General features: G+C 43.3%; 1 protein-coding gene across 4 annotated transcripts; it reads right to left on the minus strand.

Annotated features, from left to right (window-relative positions):
* Window positions 1-2,083: 2,083 nt before the first annotated feature.
* On the minus strand, window positions 2,084-21,122 carry ktn1 (kinectin 1). 4 transcript variants are annotated; one of them, XM_073483191.1, is made up of 36 exons: window positions 21,009-21,122; window positions 15,886-16,592; window positions 15,496-15,654; window positions 15,272-15,388; window positions 15,042-15,172; window positions 14,796-14,900; window positions 14,561-14,701; window positions 14,286-14,392; window positions 13,827-13,971; window positions 12,729-12,825; window positions 12,432-12,616; window positions 11,844-11,912; window positions 11,723-11,760; window positions 11,520-11,610; window positions 11,128-11,196; window positions 10,977-11,014; window positions 10,755-10,845; window positions 10,495-10,563; window positions 10,361-10,398; window positions 9,935-10,025; window positions 9,722-9,834; window positions 9,543-9,639; window positions 9,139-9,179; window positions 8,958-9,048; window positions 8,097-8,183; window positions 6,203-6,292; window positions 6,018-6,104; window positions 5,840-5,929; window positions 5,658-5,750; window positions 5,485-5,553; window positions 5,282-5,365; window positions 4,745-4,828; window positions 3,606-3,689; window positions 3,423-3,518; window positions 3,223-3,333; window positions 2,084-3,132 (listed from the first exon to the last, which is right to left on the minus strand). In XM_073483191.1, the coding sequence occupies exons 2-36, from the start codon at window positions 16,589-16,591 to the stop codon at window positions 3,103-3,105; spliced, it is 3,834 nt and encodes a 1,277-aa protein (XP_073339292.1). In that variant the 5' UTR covers window position 16,592; window positions 21,009-21,122; the 3' UTR covers window positions 2,084-3,102. The 4 variants fall into 4 exon arrangements, with proteins under 4 accessions (XP_073339292.1, XP_073339293.1, XP_073339296.1 ...); XM_073483192.1 differs by having other exon boundaries at window positions 15,272-15,385; window positions 21,009-21,100; XM_073483195.1 differs by lacking the exon at window positions 8,097-8,183 and having other exon boundaries at window positions 21,009-21,109.
* Between the last annotated feature and the right edge of the window lie 414 nt (window positions 21,123-21,536).

The raw sequence follows: 21,536 nt of genomic DNA on the forward strand, positions 1-21,536 counted from the left end.
ACTGCTTCAGGCCCCCTTCAGTGGTCCTATTGCTTCTGCAATTATGACCTCCTGTTTGAACTGGTGTTCAGTTTCAAAGTGCAATAACACTTGACACAAAAACAAAAGGTAGTAGGGGGTCACTGGGGCCTGTGAAGTTACTTGCCTCCCCACCTCTATGTACTAAAACACTGCAGTACAACAAGATACAACATTGATGTGTTATTCCATTTGTAAGCAATACAGTTCAGATTAATCCATGGCATTTGTCGGTTGCGCTCATAGCTGCACATACTTGTCCATTAATAGTACAGAGGAGTGAAGCTTCAGCTTCTTCAGCACTTGTGCACAAGGATCAGGCTGCATTAGGTGTATAAGTACAGGCCCAGGGGGCTGGCCTTAAAAACTGTGGGTATAATGAATGTTTACTGCTCTTTTGTGTCACTGTCTCTTTCCGCTTGCTTTCATCCACTGGGCATTGTCCATGTAAAAGAGCACTACAGTCTTTTCTATGTCTGTCTGAATCACCCTCCCTTATGTGCACACACACACACACACACGAACACACACACAGTAGAGTTGGGGGAGTGGGGATCAAAGGCTCTCTAGCACATACCACACTGATGGAGAGCAGATGCAGGGAGTGGGCTGCTTCGCCGAAGTTGTGCTGGCGGAGTGTGAGTGCAAATCTATGTTTAGGAGGAGGAGTCAAATGTTACCAGGCAAGAAGCGTGCAGAGCAGAGGAGGCCTACTGCGACAACCTAAATTGCGCAATTGAGACTAGCAGTGTGAGCAGTGATGACATAGGAAATACAAAGCCCCCATTAACTTCCTCAATGCTCTTCAGCAGGCTTTACACGCCAGACTGTCTCTGGGAGTCATGAGACTACCAGTAAGTGTCTGACGGAGTGGATTGTAACCCTCACAGATTTAAATCTTTTGTCATTTACCAACATAGGATGACATGTCACTGTTTTCCAAGAACTGTGAGACATGACAGAGCTGTGGCAAATGTAACCACAAAATTGTCAGTAAATGTATTGCACAGTTTCTTTATTTTATTCAGAGGAATCAAGACATTTAAACCCATGACTACATATATAGCTACATCATAGGGCACTGTAATGAGGTACAGCCTCCAGCAGCAAGCTGAGAAAGGCGCTCCCTGTATTATCCAGTTACTGACGAGCGTGTTGAGGATACAGCAGCGTCTGTTTCGTCGCGAGGTTTCCATGAAGGTAAAAGCCAGATCTCCAATCAGCTGACTGCAGCATGACAGTGTGGGAGAATGTGAGGAATGTGCTGATCCCATGTTGCTCGCGCCCCTGACCTGACCCCCCAGCCAGCACAACAGTCCTGTTGTTTTAAAAGGCTGTTTTAACATGCAAAAGATGAGAGCAAGAGCTTTCTGTGCACATACACAAAGTCAACTCAAACAAGGTTCAGTCACACAGACTTTATCCTTTCAATAAAATAGACAGCTGGAAGTGGTGAAGAAAAATCAAAAGCATGGCACATCTGGGCTTACAGCACACTTTCACACTCGGCCACTCACAGCATCAACAAGGGACCACAACAGAGTGATTTATTTTCCCAACATTACAGCCAAGTCTGACATTGTTCTTGTAAGCTTTTGATTATTTCAGCTACCCGTTGCATTCATGTTTTCTTTCACATCTTTTTACTTATGGGAAATATTTTGGAAAACCTCATGCAGGAGCTGAGAAAACAGTCTCCTGTTCTGAGGGATTATACAGCATGTTACCATCACAGGAAACTGGTCACGCCCCAAATGTTCCATAATTGAGGCAGCACACAGTGTCAGCGTCTTTACGGTCCTACAAAACACTTATCTAAAATAAAACCAGCACATTACAAACACATGTTGTGTACCAGGAAGTCAGATTAATATTTCACCAAGCAGAATATACCTTACAGTCAAAGCTTCATGAGCAGAAGCTTTTTGATTTCCCTGTGCACCTTTAGGCTTGTCAAGGCTGAGCCAAATCAGTTTGAAATTTCTACTGAGGTTGTGTGCTGCCCCCCAGTGGTTGGGGAAAAGAAGTACAGTGGAAGAAAAATAAGCAGAACAGGGACGCTGCACAGATTTATCAAGCATCCCTTTTATTAACATCACCTGTTACAAAAAGAACAAAATCTTCAGTGTTAATGAACTTAGCAACAATATAGCGAGTGTTGATTACAGATGATATGGGACGCTTATTCCTAGAGTAGTTGCAGTAGGATTAAAAACCTCTAACACTGCTGACCTGGTCTTCTCCTTCCACAGCCAGGGTCACAGACTCCCTCCTCTCTGGAGCTGCAGTACAGACTTGACTACAATTTGTCCATGCATCTCCATAGTTACAGTCACGTAGTGACCCTTCGGATACGCTGAGACCCCTTCTGATCTCCCCTCTCCCACCCAATACTGAGCCAAGGTATGCATGAAGCTATGAATTCATGAATGAACGGTGATGAACAGTTTGAAATAGTTCTCTGGTCAGGAGGCAAACAGATCAACAACATAGTGTATTTCAGCAGGTCCTAACTGGTACATTTAAACAATACATGTTTTTAAGTTAAGAAAAAAAGGACTGAAAACCCAAAGTTTGTTTCATCAAGTTGGAAATTTGTATCACTGCCCTCTCTTAACACATAAACAACAAACTACTGTAGTATTCAAAAGGATTTCACTGAAAAATACAGATGTTTTAAACAGGGAAGAGAAACAGGAACCAGGAATGGTTGCCACACAGTTTAAATTATGCTGGATGTCATTTTTAAATTGAGAGAAAAAATTAACTGGCGATGCTGCTGAAGAAGAGGAATGTGGTGGGAGCGAAGTAGTGCGTTTTGGTACAGTGTCTGGAGTGTTTGGAATTAACAGTAACCTCACCCTGCTCCCTCATGGCCAACAGTGAGTCTGGGAGTGGTTTGTCAGCACCTCGGCCAGAGTCAGCTGGAGGCTCCCTACAGTACAGGTGAGGTGATGGAGATTGGGAACAGTGGGTGGCTGGGTGTGACAGTATGGTGTGACGGTGGTAGTGATGAGACCGAAGGTCAAAGGTGGTCTCTGTAGTGCAGTCAGGGTGGCTGCATGGGGGTCTGTCCTCCTCTCACTATACCTTGGGCAGATCTTTGTCAGCCTCCTGGAGGAAGTTACACATGTAGAATACTCAGACTTCAGGATTATGATACCATAATGTTTTATTGGGCTGCAAGTACAGTACAGGCCTTACCCCTTCCTGTCCCTTGGCGAGTTGCCGGCTGACGGCTTGTAGCAGCTGCTGCAGTTCTCTGACTGTTTGGTTCAGTCCTGCAGTCATTTTCTCCTTTCTGTCAATCTCTTCCTATAAGAGCAATGACAAATGCAGTGTAACCAACCAAATACCATGAACACAAAGACATACATCACCCACAAACTGCCCAAGAATCATACCCTCTGTGACGTCAGACTGCTGTTCTCTATCAGCTCATCAGCGTTGTCCGTCACCTTTGAGAGCTCTCCCTGGATCAGATCAAGAGACTGCTGGGCCTGGATAAAGAACCAGAAATTTCCACTTGTTAACAATGTGGCCTGGGGATGGACCTATAACAGCAGCATAATAATATATAATATTACCTTATACAAGTCACCAGCAACCTTTTGCCGCTCATTCTCTTCTGTCTCCAGCTTGGACAGAGTCTGGGTGAGCTGGGTTTTCAGCTGAAATCAAAACAGACAGTCAGCACATGTTCTACAGCACATTACAGCCTCCCGTTGATACCTGTTAACCCCAGTTATATAAAAAAAAAGCAATGTACAATGTACAGAAAGAGCATGTATCGAGAGCTCAACATTTGCACAGATTTAACAGATTCTGCTTGTCCTACTTAGGCTGTGTTCGAACCAAAAATAGCACTGTGTAAAAGACTGCAAGGGGCTGTGTTGGTGTGGGCATGTTTCTACAGGTACCGCTGAGAAGATGAATCATGATCTAGGAAGTCCAGTTTGAGTAATATATTCATGTTGTAAGGCTTATCAGACGCCGTTACACAGTTTATGATACACTGGAAAGTTATGGCTACAGTCATTTCTTCCTGTGTCTACAAGATTGCAAGATAAACAGTAAAATTACATCATCTGCCTTATAAAAAGTCATAAGGAAGGAGTACAAGGAATATACACTTGTGTGTACCCAACTGGCCAATGCAGCAAAGCATTGCAGCAAAATACTGGAATTTTTATAGTGCTATTGCTGGTCCTTACACAACCATTATATTGTAGAAAAACCGATGACCACCAATGCTTCACAAAGACAACAGAAATGTCCAGTGGCATTTTGGGAAGACAAAGACAATGAGACAAAACAGACAGATAAGGTTTGTGAGGAAGCTGAGGGAGTAATCGTGCGCAGTTGAAGGCGTAGAGTAACATTATAGCTGACAATATGGAGCGTGTTTTTGGCTTCTGCATTGCAGAAGGAAGGCAAGTTAACTAGCAAGCCATTTGTTAGATGCCTGACATGATAGAGTGAGTTGAAGTCAAGTAGCAGTGTAGAGAAGGAAGAGTTAGTCATAAAAGTATCACTAAGTGTGGAAGCGAGTCATCATTTTCAGCCTCTGACTCTTGAAGGTAAAGACTGAGTGAGCACGTTCACTGAGGTTATGGATGACGACCCAAAGCTGCAGAAGATGCGAGAAAACCCCCTGTCCTCTGGCAGAGCAATAAGGGAGAGGTTTTTAAAAAGGAGCTCTAGCTACAGTGTGAGCAACGCTTACCAAATTCAGCTCCTCATTCTGTCTGATAGCCTCTGTATATGAGCCATCAAGTCTGGTCTGCAATTCAGTCAACAGATCTTTGAGCTGAAATTAAGTTTGAGATGATGTGTTTAATGGGAGTCTGTGGGAGTTGGGTCCAGGACAGCACTACTAGCACACAGTCTACACAGTAATATGAGCCGATAGCTAGCAGGGATGTGTAGTGATAAATAAAACACAGGATCCTATTTTGCATGACTCTGAATTACCAAAGGGGGTCAATTAAGTCAGTCTAGTAATTGCTAGAGCTGACTATGTGTGTACTTTCAGTTCAGCATTTAATGTCTATGGTGTGTGGATGTCACAGGGTCCAAACAAACAGAGTAAAGGATGTCATAAAAACATCAAAACACATTTAAAAAAAAAAAATTAAGAAAAAGACAAAAAAACAAAACACCATGAACATGAAAGTGATGGATAAAAGAGCTCATTCTTTTGCCACAGGAAGATGTACAGCCATGACATAACTGAGGATCACAAGACCATCTGAAGGCTCACCTCTCTGACCTCCGTCACATAGGTGGCACTCTCACGCTCCGCCCTCTCTAGCTCGGACTCCAAGTGCTGCTTTTCTCGTCTCAGCTGCAGAAAGACAAAACACAAGTTTAAAAAATGGCAGAATGTTTGAAGATTGAACTACAATATGTCTTCTAACAGATGTGAGACTGTCAGCTTTAAATTTGCATTTCAAGAGGACTGACGTTTTCCAACTCAGCTCCATCACTTAGTCTCTCAATCTCTTGCTCCAGAGCTGTGACTTTCTGGCTCATCTAAGGTAAAACACAGGAGAATGATGCAATTAATGGTGTTCACAGCACAGTGATATAACCACCTTAAATCTGGGAGTCGTTTCTTGCTCAACCTGAACACATACCTCTTTGAGCTCTCCCTGGGACAGCTCCTGCTTCACCCTCCAGCGAGACTCCTCCTGCTCCACGCTGCTCTGGAGGCGCTGCAAGATGCCCTCCTGTGGATACAGCAGGAATGACAGCTAAGTTTGGCAAGCATGCCTAACCCATGGTACCACAAATATTACAAAGTAAAACCTTATCTCACCGTCTCTGCCAAAACCTTCTTGTAAGTCTCACAGTCTTTCTGTAGAATCCTTTGGGTTTCCTCAGCTTCTTTCAGCTTCTCAGCCAGTGCCTATTGACAGAGACAGAAGCATTTTTTGCTCCAGATTCCTTTGGTTTAAGAGGAAAGATGTGCATATTTACATTTCCACTCTATTTACCTCAGAGTCCCCTGATACAGGGGTGGATTGTGTAGCTGAGCTTTCAGCTGCTGCCCTTTCAAATGTGTGGAGCCACTCCTGATGGTTCTAGTAGAGAGAGGAGATAAAGAGTAAGGAGAAACACAGGAGGAAAGAGATATTCAAACACAATTTGCATCGAGGTAGAAGTCCAGTATTACCCATACCTGCTCACTGGGCAGAGGCACATTGGGCAGAAGTCTGTGCAGAACGTCTCGACACTCAGCCTGAGTCACTGCGAGTGCTGTCTGGTTCTCCTACAACATGATGGGAGGGGGTAAGGAGGACAAAGAGAGAGGAGAGAAGATTGAGCACCGACTGTTCAGACACTCCAGTCACTTCGAAGACAAGGCCCAGTGGTCATCGGAGCATGTGACCACCACCTTTCCTTCTTCTTCTGCAGTATTTTATTATAAATCAGTTGTCATCCATCGAGACGCTCCAATCAGTGTCACAGGAATGATTCATTTAACATGATCTTAAATTTTGATTTTAGAGAATCAGGATACATGACATATCGGTCCTACTTCCCCCATTTCCCCAGGGAAACATCTTTCAACAGGCCACACCTACATCAAATGTCAACAACCTTAGTTTCTGAGCATATTACATGTTTCAGTCCTCCTGCAACCACAAACACATCAAATCTGCTTTCATGGAATTGTACAAAGTACCTCGAAACTCTTCAACAAATTAAAAAGGTAGCTATCAGTCCTCCCACAATAGGCCAGCATCATGCACTGTCACTCTGAGGCCTGAAGGGAGAACGTATGCCAAGCACTAGCCAGCTGGCAGTCTAAGCTCTATTCACATTAACACACTGTGTCACACAAGGCAGCTCTGAGACGAGTGTAGAGTCGAATACAACCAGCATGCACTGACAGTACACAACAGCTGCCAAGGAACTCCCTGGCTCATCGAAGAGAAGGTGCTTTTCTACTGTACTCAGATGGCAGGAGAGCAGCTGCTGTGCTGATGGTTCAGCATGTACCCTGCCCTAATGTAGGGGGAGGAGGGCAAATATATACACACTTCACTGCAACTGTGAATAGACCAGCTATCTGGTAGCCCACCCTGTGTCTTCAGGAGGAGACCTGCAGCTACGAGTAATACACTGTAGATTTTGTTTTACATTTAAATTACATCTGTTCATCCTGATGGAGGACAAAGATGCTTCAGTTGTGAGAAACATAAGGGCACGGTTGCATATTCATTAAAGGTTTTCAATCACACTTCCTTTTAAGAAGGAATAAGCTGCATTAAAAAGGGACAGCTTACCCCAAAATCAAAACTACATACAAATACAATACAATACAATACAATACAATATACTCTTTCCTGAAGTGCTATTTATCCATCTGGATTGTTTCGGTGGCAGTTGCTGAGTCTTAAAAACATCTCAAGGCCAATATCTCAAAAACTCAGCAACTCAGAACTAAACAATTTTAGATGGTTAAAAGCACTACAAGTAAGAGGACAAATATGCATCTTAGATTTTGGGGTGAACTGTCCCTTTAAAGATTCAAGTAAATTAAACACATTTCAAGATTAAGTGATGATATTGACAATACGGTGTCACAAAGCAGAATGGCAGGAAAACATGCTAGAAATGAGTCACATGACAAAGACAGGAAGCTGCAAAATGATTACCATGAATCTCAATCTAATGACATCTAGTGAGATCATTTCTAGTACACTGCACACTCATTTCCAGGCATCAGTCTGAGCTTTGGGCAGGGAGAAATCTTTTCTGTTTCAGAGCAGAAAGCAGAAATATATCCACTAAAGAAACCATTATTTATTAATACAGTCTGAGATTCTGAGGGGGAGTAGCAGATGTCAAAAGCTCAACGCGCAGCCAATTGAAAACTTGAGGCCAAACAACAGAGGTGAGGGGCGAGAGTGAGGTAAATGAGTATGCAGCTTCATTATGGATGATGGTGGAAAAATAAATTTCACTGGGTCAATTATGGCAAAAAACAAAAATAACAAGAGCATTTGGGCGGGCGGATGCATCAGATTGGAACTAGAGTGAAGCAGACTGAGGTGGGGGTGCCGAACCTTGACAGCTTTGCTGAGTTTCCCTTGAAGCATGGACTCGGTGGCTGACAGAGCTTCCATTGCACTCCAGTTTTTCTCCCGAAGCTCCTGTTTTGGTCAGTTCCAGAGAGATAACTACTTTCAGTTCAGCCTCAGGGAAAATTGCATTCAGTGACCCTCATATGAAGACTGGTAGAGTAACAGAACAAACCGAACGCATTTCTCATCCTAAAATTACTACGCTCTGCCTTTCACCCGTGCGCCATCCGCTAAAAATAAGTATGAGCAAATAGCCTCGAGAGACGCAGTCTCGCACCTTGTGTTGGTAAAATCAACATGCACAGTACGCAAGACATTTATAGTACTTTCTACTAAAATTAAAAGCAGTAAGGTTTAGATATATTTATGGTAGATACAAAAATGAAAACACATAACATATCAAAGATAATTTGCATCTCTCGAAAATAAAAAGGTAGGCGAATTTCTGATGCTCTGAATCACCCACAAGCACAGACAAGCTAGCTGAAACAGTCGTGGCCAACGGCAAGCATAACAAGAGTAGGCTGGAAGCCCTGTTATGCAACACTCAGCTTAAGCAATGCAAATCAAAATAGACATCTGTACTGATGTGTATAATCATGTTGAGGAACACAACCATAGCTGAGGAAAGCTAAAAAGAACCTGAACAAAAAGCAGAACAGGTGAGACTTAGTGGCAGTGGACAACAGGAAGTATGGATGTATGCAGTGTGCAACTCCAGTGTGAGGGGGGGTGTTTTGGGGTACCACACAAGAGGAGGAGGGATGTGATGTCTCGCAGGGCTTTAGACCAGAGCAGTTACTGGTGTTAGATAGGTTCAGGTCATCGCTGCAGGAAACCTACGTTGTTCTTCTTCCTATGAAGCTCAAGGGAGTCCTTCAGCTCGTCCAGCTCAGCCTGCAGATCTGAGACCTGCTTCTCCTTCTCTGATAACCTGATGGGCAACAACAACAAAAACACTCATTACCAACATTAGGAAGTGTCCTTGAAGAAACGTTGTCATATGGCATGCAACATTACTCACGCTGTAAGAAGCTCTGGGCTTGGCACTGCTGTGTGGGACTGCTGTTTAAAAAGCAAAAAAAAGACTCAAATTAAAACTGGGAGAATGAAAATATTATCTATGACGATCCTCATGACAAGTAGTTCAATTCAAACGAGTGGTTTTCTCTATCCTGAATCACATATCTTTTTCTTCCAGCTTAACTCTCGACCCCCACAAAAATAGAAATTATAGTAGGATTGTCACATTTACGGAGGTCCTTGAATGGATCATGTGTGAGAAACACTTCTGGCAAGAAAAATAATAAAATCCAAGCTTGAAATAGTGATATTTCATCAAAATCACAGTGAACCGTTTGCACTAATCAGATCCTGTAAAAAAACAAAAACAAACAGTGAGCAATTTTTTTCTGAAAAATTTCTCACCTGTTGATGTAACTGCTCCATCTTCTCACTCAGCTCTTCAGTTCTCACGCCCAGCTCAGCCTGCAGCATCTGGATCTCCTGGTCCTTTGACACTAGCCTGCAGGTCAGATGTGCTTATCATAAGTCTGATTTGATTCTTACTCTGGAGGACTGCAAGGCCAAGTTTGCGTGTCACTTACTGAGCCTGGAGTTCTTGGAGCTGGCTAGCAGAACTGGTCAGCTCTTCTGCCGTCTCCTTCTGTCTCAGCTGCTCCATCTCTGCCTGCAGGGCAACCAACTGCTGCTCCAGAGCCTGCGAGACAAAAACTGCTTCAGACGAGAGCTCAAACTAGGACAATGCAACATGAACAATACATGGAATAGCATCAAGTGTATTACAGAAAAGCCCACACCTCAGCTGTCTTCTCTTTGGCTGCGATGCTGTCTTGTGCTGCCTGTAGACTCTCCTCCATTGATTTTAGCTTCATTTCCTGCTCTTGGATCCTATAAAGCAAAGTGAAACAAAGGTTCATTACCAAACTGTTTGAAGTCACACAGAATCTGCTGTAATGATATCTACTATAAGAGGACATTTTAAAATTCACAGCCAAATTCAAATGTAACTATTTAATGACTTTTAAGGCCCGATATTTATAAAATTGAATTAAAGACTTTATTTGACTTTTAATAAAAAGGACCTGTGAGACCCTGTGGAACTTAATTTAGATGTTGTTATCCATCAGTGTCTTTGTTTGTTGTCGACAAGGGTGGGGAACATAAGACCTTGCACTAATAGATTGTCATTATCCCTGAATACCAGTCAACTTGATTGATCTTACATGTTCTGGAGTTCTTCCACTGTCGACTCTGATGATGCCTGTGATTCGAAGAAGAGACAATTTAAAACAAATTAATACGGAATCAGCTGGAGAAAACAGGGATTCCTTTTTAATAAAGAAATGAGAAAACCTGCCTGTTCTGCCGTGTTACTCTTCATGACCTCCATTTCTTGTTTTAGTGCCTCGTTGTCTTCTCTGAGAGCCTGCATCAGGGAAAGACATTTTGTAAGACTTGCTGCCCATTAGGTATTGTGATTACAAGGCAAGCAGTGAAATGCAGAGTCACTTGAACTAAGCTATTGTGAGCCAAATGTAGGTTTGTGTGAGAGACAGCATGTTGAAGCTTTGCTCTCCATTTGTTCCTCCCTGTCTAAACAAGAGAAAACACACACACCTTGAGCTCCTCCTCCTTGTTGGCCACCTCAATCAGCCCCTTCTCCAGCAGGCCCTCGACGGTTTTCATATTCTCCTCCTTCTCCAGGACACTGGGTAGGAAGCAATATTTTATATAGATCATTATCAGTAAATTACTATTACTCATTAGTTTTATGGAGGAAATAGATATCATGCAAAGCAGCTTAATATATTCAAAATATGTTCCCGTTTTAACACACACCTCTTTTGGAACTGGTCAAAAGCCAGTTGGGAGGCAGCCTGCAGGGAGACAGTCAAAGGTAAATATATAAAGAGGGTGTGTCCAACAGGCAAACAAACAAAGACATAGGGTGCTTTTCAATTTGGAAAAACAGACAAGGTACATAGCTAACCTGATCAGAAATCTGTGCCTGCAGATTCTGAATCTCTGCCTTCAGTGACATGTTGTCATTGTGCAAGGCCTAAAAAAGAAGAAGACAGGAAAGATAAAACAACCATACTTATTTTGCCAAGACAATACAGATTCTAACAGACAACAGTTTGAACATTGACAAAGTACTCCATGTGAAATTTATAAAACTTAAATAAATTATATCCATTTGGCATCTGAATGAAAAACATCTGAAAATGTGATCCAACATGCCCTCTTTCTGGCAGCTCTTCAATCCATATTCCCTCCCAACACAATGAGGCCTGAAACATGTTAAACAAATTCCTGCAGACTAATGAACCAATGACATGTTAGTATAAGAATCTGTAGATGGAAGCGTTCTTGTGACTGTACCTGCATATTAGTTTCTCTACTGGCCCCGCTGCTCCTCTCAGCATTTAAAGAGTCCTCCAGACTCTTTCTCTGCAACTCCTTGTCAGCCAATCTGAACAGAACAAATGGAAGAGTTAGGAGAGAACATGAAAAATGGCTCAACAGTATCACCTTTATCGAATCAGTAGGTCTGAAAAAGATTGAAAAAATAAATTCTTTCTTACAGCTTCTGTATCTCCTCAATGTGGGAGACATGGGTGGCCTAAATGAGAAGAAAAGAAATCTTATTAGCCTACATACGTCTTATTCTGACTGAACGTGTGCAAATGAGGTTGAGAAATATACCTGTGCAGAGATCTGGGCCTGCATGCTCTCATTCTGGGCCTGAAGATTTTTGTTTTCATTCATGAGTTCCTGTTAAAAACAGAGCATAATAGTGAATACAGAATGTGTGAGATGCTCTGCTTTACAGAGTAAATTGACTATGCATCTCAATAGCTGTGTTAATAACAACATATTTTAAGAGCACTTTGAAGTATCACATTAGAAAAGGTTGATTGAAACAGCAGAATTAGAACAAAATTATTTAAGTTTAGGCATTTTCCACTTAAGGACAGATGGAAACACCTTTTCCAATTTCTCGCGTTGTGTTCATTGCCTCATGTGACTGAGCAGAGGATGGAAGCGGGGGAGTGAGGAGTGAGAAGAGGAAAGATGAAGAAGAAACACTTTGCACATCCTTGTTTGTCCATTCCAAACCAGCCGATGGAACTGTGCCTAATTTGCATCCTTTTTTTTTGCAGATTTTCAAAAGTTTGATTCAAATATGTTTGACAATTAGATGGAAACACGGCTAATGTGGAACCAACATCCAAAGATGTACTACAAAATGGACATTGATGTTGATCATTGTTGTGTGTGATTCTGGCTCACCTGAACCCTGGTCTGCATCGAGTCGTCAGGCATGCTGTGCTGAGACAGTTCCATCAGCTCCACAACTCTCTGCTCGAGCCGCTCCTTGGAGACCATGGCTTCAGTCAGGCTGCCGTGAAGGGTCTGGATCTCTTTGTTCTTGTTGTTCATCTCGGTCTCTGCTGCAAGCATCTGGCTGTGGAGCTCTGCGCCCACACAAACAGAAATTCAGTTGCTGAATGTAACCTGAAGATTCATTTTTGATGTAGGAGAAGTTAAAAAGGATTAAATGTTTAGTGTGATGTTATATTTGCTCACCTTGCTTTGAGGCCTGAAGTTTCTCTCTCTCAGCGTTGACATTATGGAGGAAATTCTGCAGTTCTTCCCAACGACGCTTAGCGTCCTGCAGTTGGGCCTGGGGATGGAGAGATGTATCTAATTTAGTGAGCACTTGTCCTCCCACACATTATACTAGAAAACAAGTGCTTATGAAATTTTATCAGGGGTGGCTTGAGTGGGAATCAAGATCCTACGCTTTGAAGTGTACAGCTACACTCCAACGGATAAGTTAACCACTGACATCCATCCATTTTCTTTCCTTTCATGGTCAAAAGCACATAGCAGAAATGTACAAATTCCTTCACACCCATAGCAACCAATGTACTGTATATTGTTCCTTGGTGTATTTTACCAGCTATTCATATCGACTTTGTTTGTAACATTTAATTGTGATTATTTAAAGCTGGGTTCAGGTTAGTGTGTTGTGATATGCCAGGGGACAACAATCAAATATGACGAAGGGATTGGTTCATTTCAAATACTAAATGATTTTTGGTTTCAGTTTATGTTGAAATTCAAGCATTTTTTAAGTATTATAGTCAAATTCAAGCACATTCCTAACCTTAAAAGACTTAAAATTAAGGATTTTCAAAACCTTCAACCAGACTTTGTACAGATTCTGTATTGAGGCAACCTGCATTTCTACAAGCCTTGGATCCTCCAGTCTCTTCCATTTTATCTGGATCTGTCAAACTAAGTAAATACATAGTCCAAATGACATAACATCTTGTTGGCTCTCTTTCATTAATTCTTCTAGTCTGTGCAATAAAGAAAAGCAGTTTTTCTGTCGAGAAAGACAGGAAAGGCTGATCTGTGTGCCTAGCAGGAAAAGTGTTGTTTAGACATAGTACAAAGCCCCAAAACATTCCAGCTTCCAAAGCCAACACAATCCTCCCTCTCAGGTTCTATTTCCCACACCCCTCCCCAGGACTTCCACTACAACCTCCTCCCATTTCCCAGATAACGCCACCACACCCACATAGCTCAGGTTTTGTACAGCTCAGTTAATTTTTGTCTCGGCTGGGGGAAACTGAAGCACAGGCTAAATAAACACATTGTGCATCTGGATTAGTGTACCTCCAGCTGGGACACGTTCTGCTTGTAGCTGACCTCCAGTGACTTCCTCTGGTGCTCCTCCTGCTGCAGCTTGCTGTTGTTGTCTGCCAGCTCTTTCATCAGGCCGGAGTACTCAGAACGCAGCTTGTTCAGCTCGGCAGAATTCCTATCGAGCACAAGCACAAATGAGTGATGGGAAAATGGTCGACGAGGCATTATTGTGGAATGTTGAATTAAACTACAAATAGCCTGTTTGTTGCATTTCACACCGTGTATGTGAGCAGCATGGGCAGAAAGAAAAATTGTGGATAATGTAGAGGCGCAAAGTTCTTAAATACAACTGCAATGTAAAGACAATGAGCTGAATTTCTAATATGAATTACATCAATAGGAGTGTCTGACCAAGCTGAGCTGCTGAGACATGTATGAAGCTCTAGAGAGTGTGACCAGAAGGGTTCTTTATTGTACGGCAACACTGACTTGCTCTCCATCTGGTTGGTGGCAGAGCTGACTGCGTCCCTCAGGATGCCGTTCTCCTGCTGCAGCCGAGTGATCTGGCTTTCCAGCTGCTCCCTCATCTGCTGGAACTACACAACAACAACAACAGGATTCAGTCTCTGTGCAGCCTTGAGAAGATTGCCAAATGGTCTGGGTTCCTTCATGTTTATCGACAACATGGGAGTGTTGTAATAATACAACAAAATTGGAAACAGAAAATTAATCTCTATGATTCTGCAAGAAATCAAAGCCCTCACCTTTATCTGCATGGTCTGGAGCTCCTGGTAGCTGCCCTGTGCTTTGGCCTGCATGCCCCCCAGTTCTTTCTCCATGGCCGCACGTTGCTCTCTCATCACAGCCTCCACACGGCCTGTCTTTTGCTTCTCAACCTGTAGCTCCTGAAGCAGAGAAGCAAGAGGGCATATGAAGAAGAACAAAAAAATAACACATCATCAGTTATATAGTGTAATTCATTAACTCTGGAGTCTCAACCTGGCTGAGCTGTTTCACTTTGTCCTTTGCAATGGAGGCCTCCTCCTGCAGGGTTGTGAGAAGTCTCTCTCGTTCCTGTGCAGCTGGGTCAGGTCTGGCTGCAGACTGGAGGTGAGACACATAATGTTAAAAAAGCAGGCATGGCAAGTCCAACTACAAATATCAGGTCTGTGCCAAATGCAAATAGTGTGAAATGTCACTTGTCAAGAACACCTCATTCAAATGTATCGTTTATTAATCCCTTACTTTCTGCCAGGCATCCAGAGCATTAGGGCTCTTCTCTCGGAGAAGAGCCATCACACTAACGGCCTCAGCTTCAGACAGAGCCAAGCTGGACAGACCAGACAGCAGCTCCTTCAGCTTCACCTCTGTGTTCTCTGTTAATATCACATCAGATAGGTGGCGTGATTATTAGGCTGAACAGTAGATATGCAAAAAGAAACCAAAGACTGGATCAGACTTGTTTTTCCCCATACCTTTGTCAGTCTCATTCTTCTGTTTCTTGCCACTTCCTTTGGATGGTACATCATCGTTATGGGCTGCCTGGTGGTTGGCGGAGGCTGTCGAGTCAGCAAGAACATGGGCTTCATCTACTGGGGTTGAGAAAAAAATTGGTTGTGTACAAGGCAACAAGTTCAGGCTTCAGTTTGAGAACGTGAAGAAACGGAGATATAATCCTGGACCATTGTATCATCATTACCAGATTCTGTCTTCTGCTTCTTGGCCGAGTTCTTTTTCTTGCCACTGGTAGCAGGCGGGGCTGCGCCGTCCAAAACTTTGGTTTCAGCCACAATGGGAGCCTCCTTCTTGATTGGAGCCGGAGCCTGCTCGGCCTTAACCTCTGGCTGCTGGTCATCCACTGGAAAGAAAGTATACTGTCAAGCTCAGCAAGTCTGCCTTGAGACCGATGATAGAGGATATTCAATTATCATCACAGCTATTGGGCTAAACCTCTTGGCTAACTTTTCATCTCACATTTCTTTGCCAATTCTCACTACAGCTTACGATGAATTTATTCAATGAAAGGGTTAGCACATTCCATTTTTTCCTAGAGAAACTAAGTGACAACCAATTGTAACTGGCTACTCACCAGGCTCTGCTTTTTGTTTCTTCTTCTCCTTCTTCTTCCCAGAGACCGGGGGCGGTGTCTGAGCCTGAACAGGAGCTTGAGAGGCCTGGACTTGGACCTGAACCTCAAGCTGGGGAGAGGGAGGGCTAGATTGTTTGCTTGCTGCCAGAGGTGCCTCTGTCTTGCGGCTGACTGGCTTTGAGCCATTCACTTCTGGTTCTTCAGAAGGTGCTGTAGCTGCAGCTGCAGCAGCAGCGGCAGCGGCGGCAGCGGCAGCAGCAGCCTTGGCAGCTTTTTTCTCCTTCTTCTTTCTCTCCCTCAGACCCGCAGGGGCCTCCGATGACACTGAAAGAGGCACATAGGGGATAGGTGTTGGTGGAGAAGGATCTGGTGTAGCCACAGGTTCCTCCTCTACCTCCAGAGTTGAGCTGTTGGCACCATCAGCCACATCAAAATCCCGAAGATCCTCTTCAGACTCTCCTCCGCCTCCGCCACCTCCGCCGCCTCCTCCACTTGCACTCTCCTTCTTCTTGCTCTTCTTCTTTTCGTTCTTCTTACGGGTGTCCGGCTTGGACGGCGGTAGCTTGAGGTCGCGTTTCTGCCTGGCCAGCACCTCATCATAGGAGGTTTCCTTCATGAAGAGCCAGAAGAAGAGGAACATGAGGGCAATGACCAGGGAAGGGGCCAGGATGAGCAGGTACTGAGAGTCGTAGATGTCCACCGCCATTCTGAAAAGACGGAAGGAAAGGAGGATAAAAGACGTTTGTTTAGGCCACTTAGTCGCATAAACAGTTAAAACGCAGACCTGCTCCTTTGCACTACATGAATCTGCCAATATCTTCCACAGACTGTATGTGTGACATTATCCTAACAGAATTCAACCAACAAAGGCAACTGGCAAATGCTGCAAAGGAGGTGTTAGTACATCAATAGTGTTGAGAGGGTGCTAGTGAGAGGGCTCTTACTGACACCCTGCCCTCTCAGTGATATGATCCAATTAGATAACACTACCCCAGCTACACAGCTTAACATCGTCCCTACCTTCACACACAGAGAATAAAGTGTATCCAGTCTGCTAGCCCTATCCACTTGAAAACATGTCTTGGTAAGCAAAGTTATCAGAGGAGAATTAAAGCCACCAACTTCACTCACATCGGTTTAAAAGGGGATAAAAGAGGTTGAGAACATCAGAAGACAACTGCACTAAAAAAAAGATGGCTCACTGTCTCATTTAGTCACTTCCCTCCTTCAGCCCCCACAAGGACGACATGGTATTCACAACTCATATCAGGATGGATTTGCAAGAGGCAAAAATACACCCACATGCAAGTGTCACCCGCCGAGGTCTGCTGCAGCTGCAGTTTGGCCCCTGCCTCCCTGTTTGAAGCCAGGGGAGAAGAGGTTCCTCCTCAATCGCAGGCAAAGTTTACAGAGTCAAGAGGTCCTGAGACTTCATCAGTTTAGCATCTGCCAAAGATATTCTTAGGAACAATGTGTTGTCTCCTCAAGGCTACGCACTGAGAATGAACTGGGGTGGAAACGCAAATAAAGCAGTAATAATTTGAGACATAAGACATCTTATGGCTCAGCAGAAGGACGTCACTAAAACCAAACCAATAAAGCACTATTGTCATTTCTTGGCATAAATGACACATACGTCACACTGGTAAGATGGGGCGTCATCAACAGTTAGTCATAGAGTTTGCACATATAAATTTCTATGAATCCAGTTTCTCACCCAAATGCTTAAAGTAGACAAAATGTTTCAACACTCAATTTCCTAGATGACATGCTTGATGTGACAATCCATGAGGTGGTGCTGCAACACTTTTCAAACACTGGTGGGTATGGCTTGCAAACCAACACACATAATTGTCTTCTTTTGCAAACTCAACGCACAAATAACATCTGTTTTGTTAGGCCTTGGGTGACGACAGTAGCATTGTGTTGTCAACAGACAGCGAGTGACCTGACGTGCAGCACAATCCCAAGATCCGTGGCAGTAATACAGCGTAGGAGTCAGCATCGTAGAGCAGACCTCTTTAGTAATTTGGATTAAGCAGATTACCCATGATAATACATTTAAGAATAACTTTCCACAGCAAGGCTTCCTGAGGACTGACAGGCTTAGTCCTATAGTGTAATGTTGACCCTGTTTCTCTCGCACCTCGAAGACCTCTCATTAAATCTACCAAAACAGACAAATATATGACAAGTCTGTTATAATGTTTAATACTTGACTTATCTTATTGTGAACAAATTATTTTCCATTTCAAGCTCCAAGCTTTTCCTCCAAGCAAAAACTCAACACTTATTATATAACATTTCTGAACAGTTTTCATTATATAACATTTTTTTTAAAGAGTTCTGACCCTGTCCAATAGACCTGATCTTACAAGTTGACGAGGAATGTTTTCCTTATACATTCCTCGGATGCGTTTGCATGGCATCTGTTTCAAAGAGCAAGCATTCCTCTAGACTTGATAGGCTGCAGCCGAGGACAAACTCAGAACAAATACATTTTAGAAACGGCTGTTGGATTAGAGAGCACTGTGCAAACTCAGTGTAGAGTCAAAACCAATACCATGCTTTAAACAAATTAGCTTGTCCTTAAGAGTACGTTATTCTCTATTTGTCTGCTCTATACAGTTTTCTCACTTGACCTCATTAGAAGATGTGTCCTTCTTAACAGCAACATATCAGTACAGAAACCACAAAAGGCTAATAAGCAGCATGCAAAGACCAAAAAATGACTTTCAGTGGCCTAGAGATGTTGACTGGACATGCAGTAGGTTGACCAAATAAGACCCCCAACACAAAGAAGCCATAGTACAGTATGTACTATATAAACACTATGGATGTAATGGGGTTTAACTCCTACCTTTCAGTGGCTACTAAATCAGATTTTTTGTTTTTACGTCACATTCGATTCATGTTCCAGGAAACTCCCATGTCAGAAAAAAAGAAAACTGTGAAATAACCCTCAAAGCAACATTGCTTCTATGGGTGGAGTAAGTTGTGTGAAAGTTTAAAGCCTGCTCGCTTGCTTTCTTTCTTTCAGTCCCAGGCCTCAGAGAGGAAGGTGCATGAGTTTCCTTGTGCAGCCTGAGCCTTGTCCCAGCATCAAAATGAGCCCGGAGGACAAAGCCCTCTCGGGCGGTTGGCTCCCCGGAATCTAGCCACTTGGCTGGCCAGGCCTCCTGATTTGGCAGGCCCCGACAGAGAGGGAACTCCTGATAACTATCAGGCCCAAAAAGCAGCCAGACAGCACTTGAAAACCAGGCCATGAAGCACTCTGCACGTAACACCTTTAAGATGGCAAAAAAAAGCATAGAAACTTCGAGCTATTCAAGCGGACAATTTCTACACAGTATATACTACACATCAACCACAAGTGCAATTAACAACATAAAAAAACAAACGTTGTCTTGTCTCCAAATTAGTCTAAGATGGTGCTAAGTGTTTGGCAAAATGGCTGAAAATGTTATCATGATACCAATTTTTATATCAGATGAGAATATTGTTTATAACCAACTTTATGAGCTCCGGAAGTCCAAAGTTTACTCAACATTCAGCCGTGAAACAAAGTGATTTCAGGAAGAATTTCACACACAAACTAAGAGAAAGAGACGCTGTAAGAGCTAAACTGGCAGTCGCTCCAACACCTTGTATTAATACTGGGACAACTTTCAGTTTATGAAATGACTTGTACTCTCTAATGACAGTACCTTTTAGCCAGCCAGTTTTCAAAATTGAAGGTAATTACCATAGACTGGTAATTCAAAAATATTCTAGTTATATTTATGACACTTGGAAGGTTGTTCTGTTTGAATAGTTAAGCTCCAAGGATAACAAAATGATAATTCACAATTATCAGACAGCATTGCAGCAATAAACAGAAAGTAGCCAGAAAGTAGGGCAACGAGTTATAAACATTGGCAGATAGATAACAAAAAGTAAATTAGTCCTCTGATCTTCCTGGTCAGGGTGTAACAAGGAAACTTGAGAGCATGGTGCATATTGAATCAAGTTAAACCAAGACACCCTAGATAAAAGCTTATCTACATATAGACCTCAAGGGAAATTGGCAAAGATGCCACCAGGACAGAACTGACACCATGCCACAAGAGACAGGAGAGGCTGAGGAATACATTTATTGATTCTTAGCCAAAATGTCTCAAGTATGGCCAATGACAGATATACATTGGTATATCTTTAGTCAACACCTCATTGCATTGTTGCCAAGTGTCGTTTATTTTATATAGGCTACCAGAAATAAGTAAATAATACACCCCTCGTCTTGGGTTAAGGTTGGGAACATGGTGAAGTCCACCTCACCGTTCAACAAGGGCACGTCACTATATGGTTGAGTACCAAATGTCCCAGCATGCTAGGTCATGTCTGATCGTCGGCCTTGTGCATGCTACTGAACCAAGATACGTAATGGCAGCTGTTCTTACACCCACAAAAGCCAGCAATCAAAGAAAAAGCAGAAGTAATTTGACATAGGCGTCAATGGCCTTTGCTAACTTAGCCCAGCTTGCTAGCTCATAAGTCACACGTTATAGTCAAATGAACCATAAAAGAGAAAGAGGAGGCTCATATGTCGACGTCCGGCTCACTCCACCAACACGACGAGCAAACGTGGGTTGATTTTAACAGGGGAGGCTCAATAGCGACCTGACGATCGCTACAACTAGTTGGTAGTTAAATGCCTACAGGAAAAGGCTTGTCGCCACTTAAGTTGGAGTGGCTAGAGCTCAGCAATATGAATGAGCTAGCTAACATAAAAGCTAGCCAACTAACGTGAGTCAGGTACCCACGTTAGCCGGCCAGTCCAATTTTAAGTAGAGAGAAAGAAAATGTACCACAGATGTAGCAACACTTAAGTTAGTTTCTCTTTCTCAAACACTGGGCCAGTCTGGAGGCGTGGACATCTGCCTCCACGGGCCTCGTCTCGCTGCTGACCCAGCCTCCCTCTCTCCTGAAATCTCTGACCCGGTCTGCTGCTTCATTCTGCCGTTCAAGTCCTCGGGGCCGGCGCTAGGCCTGGGTAAAGAGCTTAGCTGCGCTAAGACCGGAATGAGCGGCTTTTTGACGCGAAATAAACAACATATCGCCGAGAACAGCGGCTCAAGACATACCTGTAGCTTCAGTGTGCTGCTCCCTTAGCAAGTGGTGAAATGGCGTTGTTCTGCGTTGACTCTGGCAGACTCCTGACTTCCCGGGGCAGCTCCTCCAGCCTGGCTTTCTTCTGCGCTATCCGTCAGACTATCTCCTGTTTCTGGTTCGCGGGGGCGGGTCATAGGCAGGCTGCTGGTGAACGCTTGTTTTCCGACTCGGGACATACCGTCTGGAGATGCTTTTATGTAAGGCATGACAAGAGATAGCCCCGCCTTTTCGAGACAGCCATGCAATATAAACTGAATGATCGACAAAAGCAAAGAGGGGAGTGGTCATTGCACTTCCCCCAAGTCCATAAGACACATGAGTACAAAAAGTACTTTCATACAGTATTTCTAGTACTAAACATTTCTATAAGGAATCCCAGTATATCTGTAGTGTCTCCTTACCTAACCACATTACTTTTATTCTAATCTCTTATGACCTCAGGACATTCTCAAACATATATTGCTATAATATTTTACACTTCAAAAACTAACATGCAATAT

This window comes from Pagrus major, chromosome 16 (genome assembly GCF_040436345.1).
Source record: "Pagrus major chromosome 16, Pma_NU_1.0".
NCBI lineage: Eukaryota > Metazoa > Chordata > Actinopteri > Spariformes > Sparidae > Pagrus > Pagrus major.

What these genes read in the sequence shown, in the direction of transcription:
- ktn1 (XM_073483191.1), bottom strand. Translation starts at nt 16,591, where the DNA reads ATGGCGGTGGACATCTACGACTCTCAGTACCTGCTCATCCTGGCCCCT. An exon ending in GTAGAGAAACTAATATGCAG is followed by an intron (nt 11,197 to 11,519) that starts GTACAGTCACAA and finishes CTTCTTTTTTAG; the next exon opens with GCCTTGCACAATGACAACAT. An exon ending in AGAAGGTTTTGGCAGAGACG is followed by an intron (nt 5,751 to 5,839) that starts GTGAGATAAGGT and finishes CTGTATCCACAG; the next exon opens with GAGGGCATCTTGCAGCGCCT.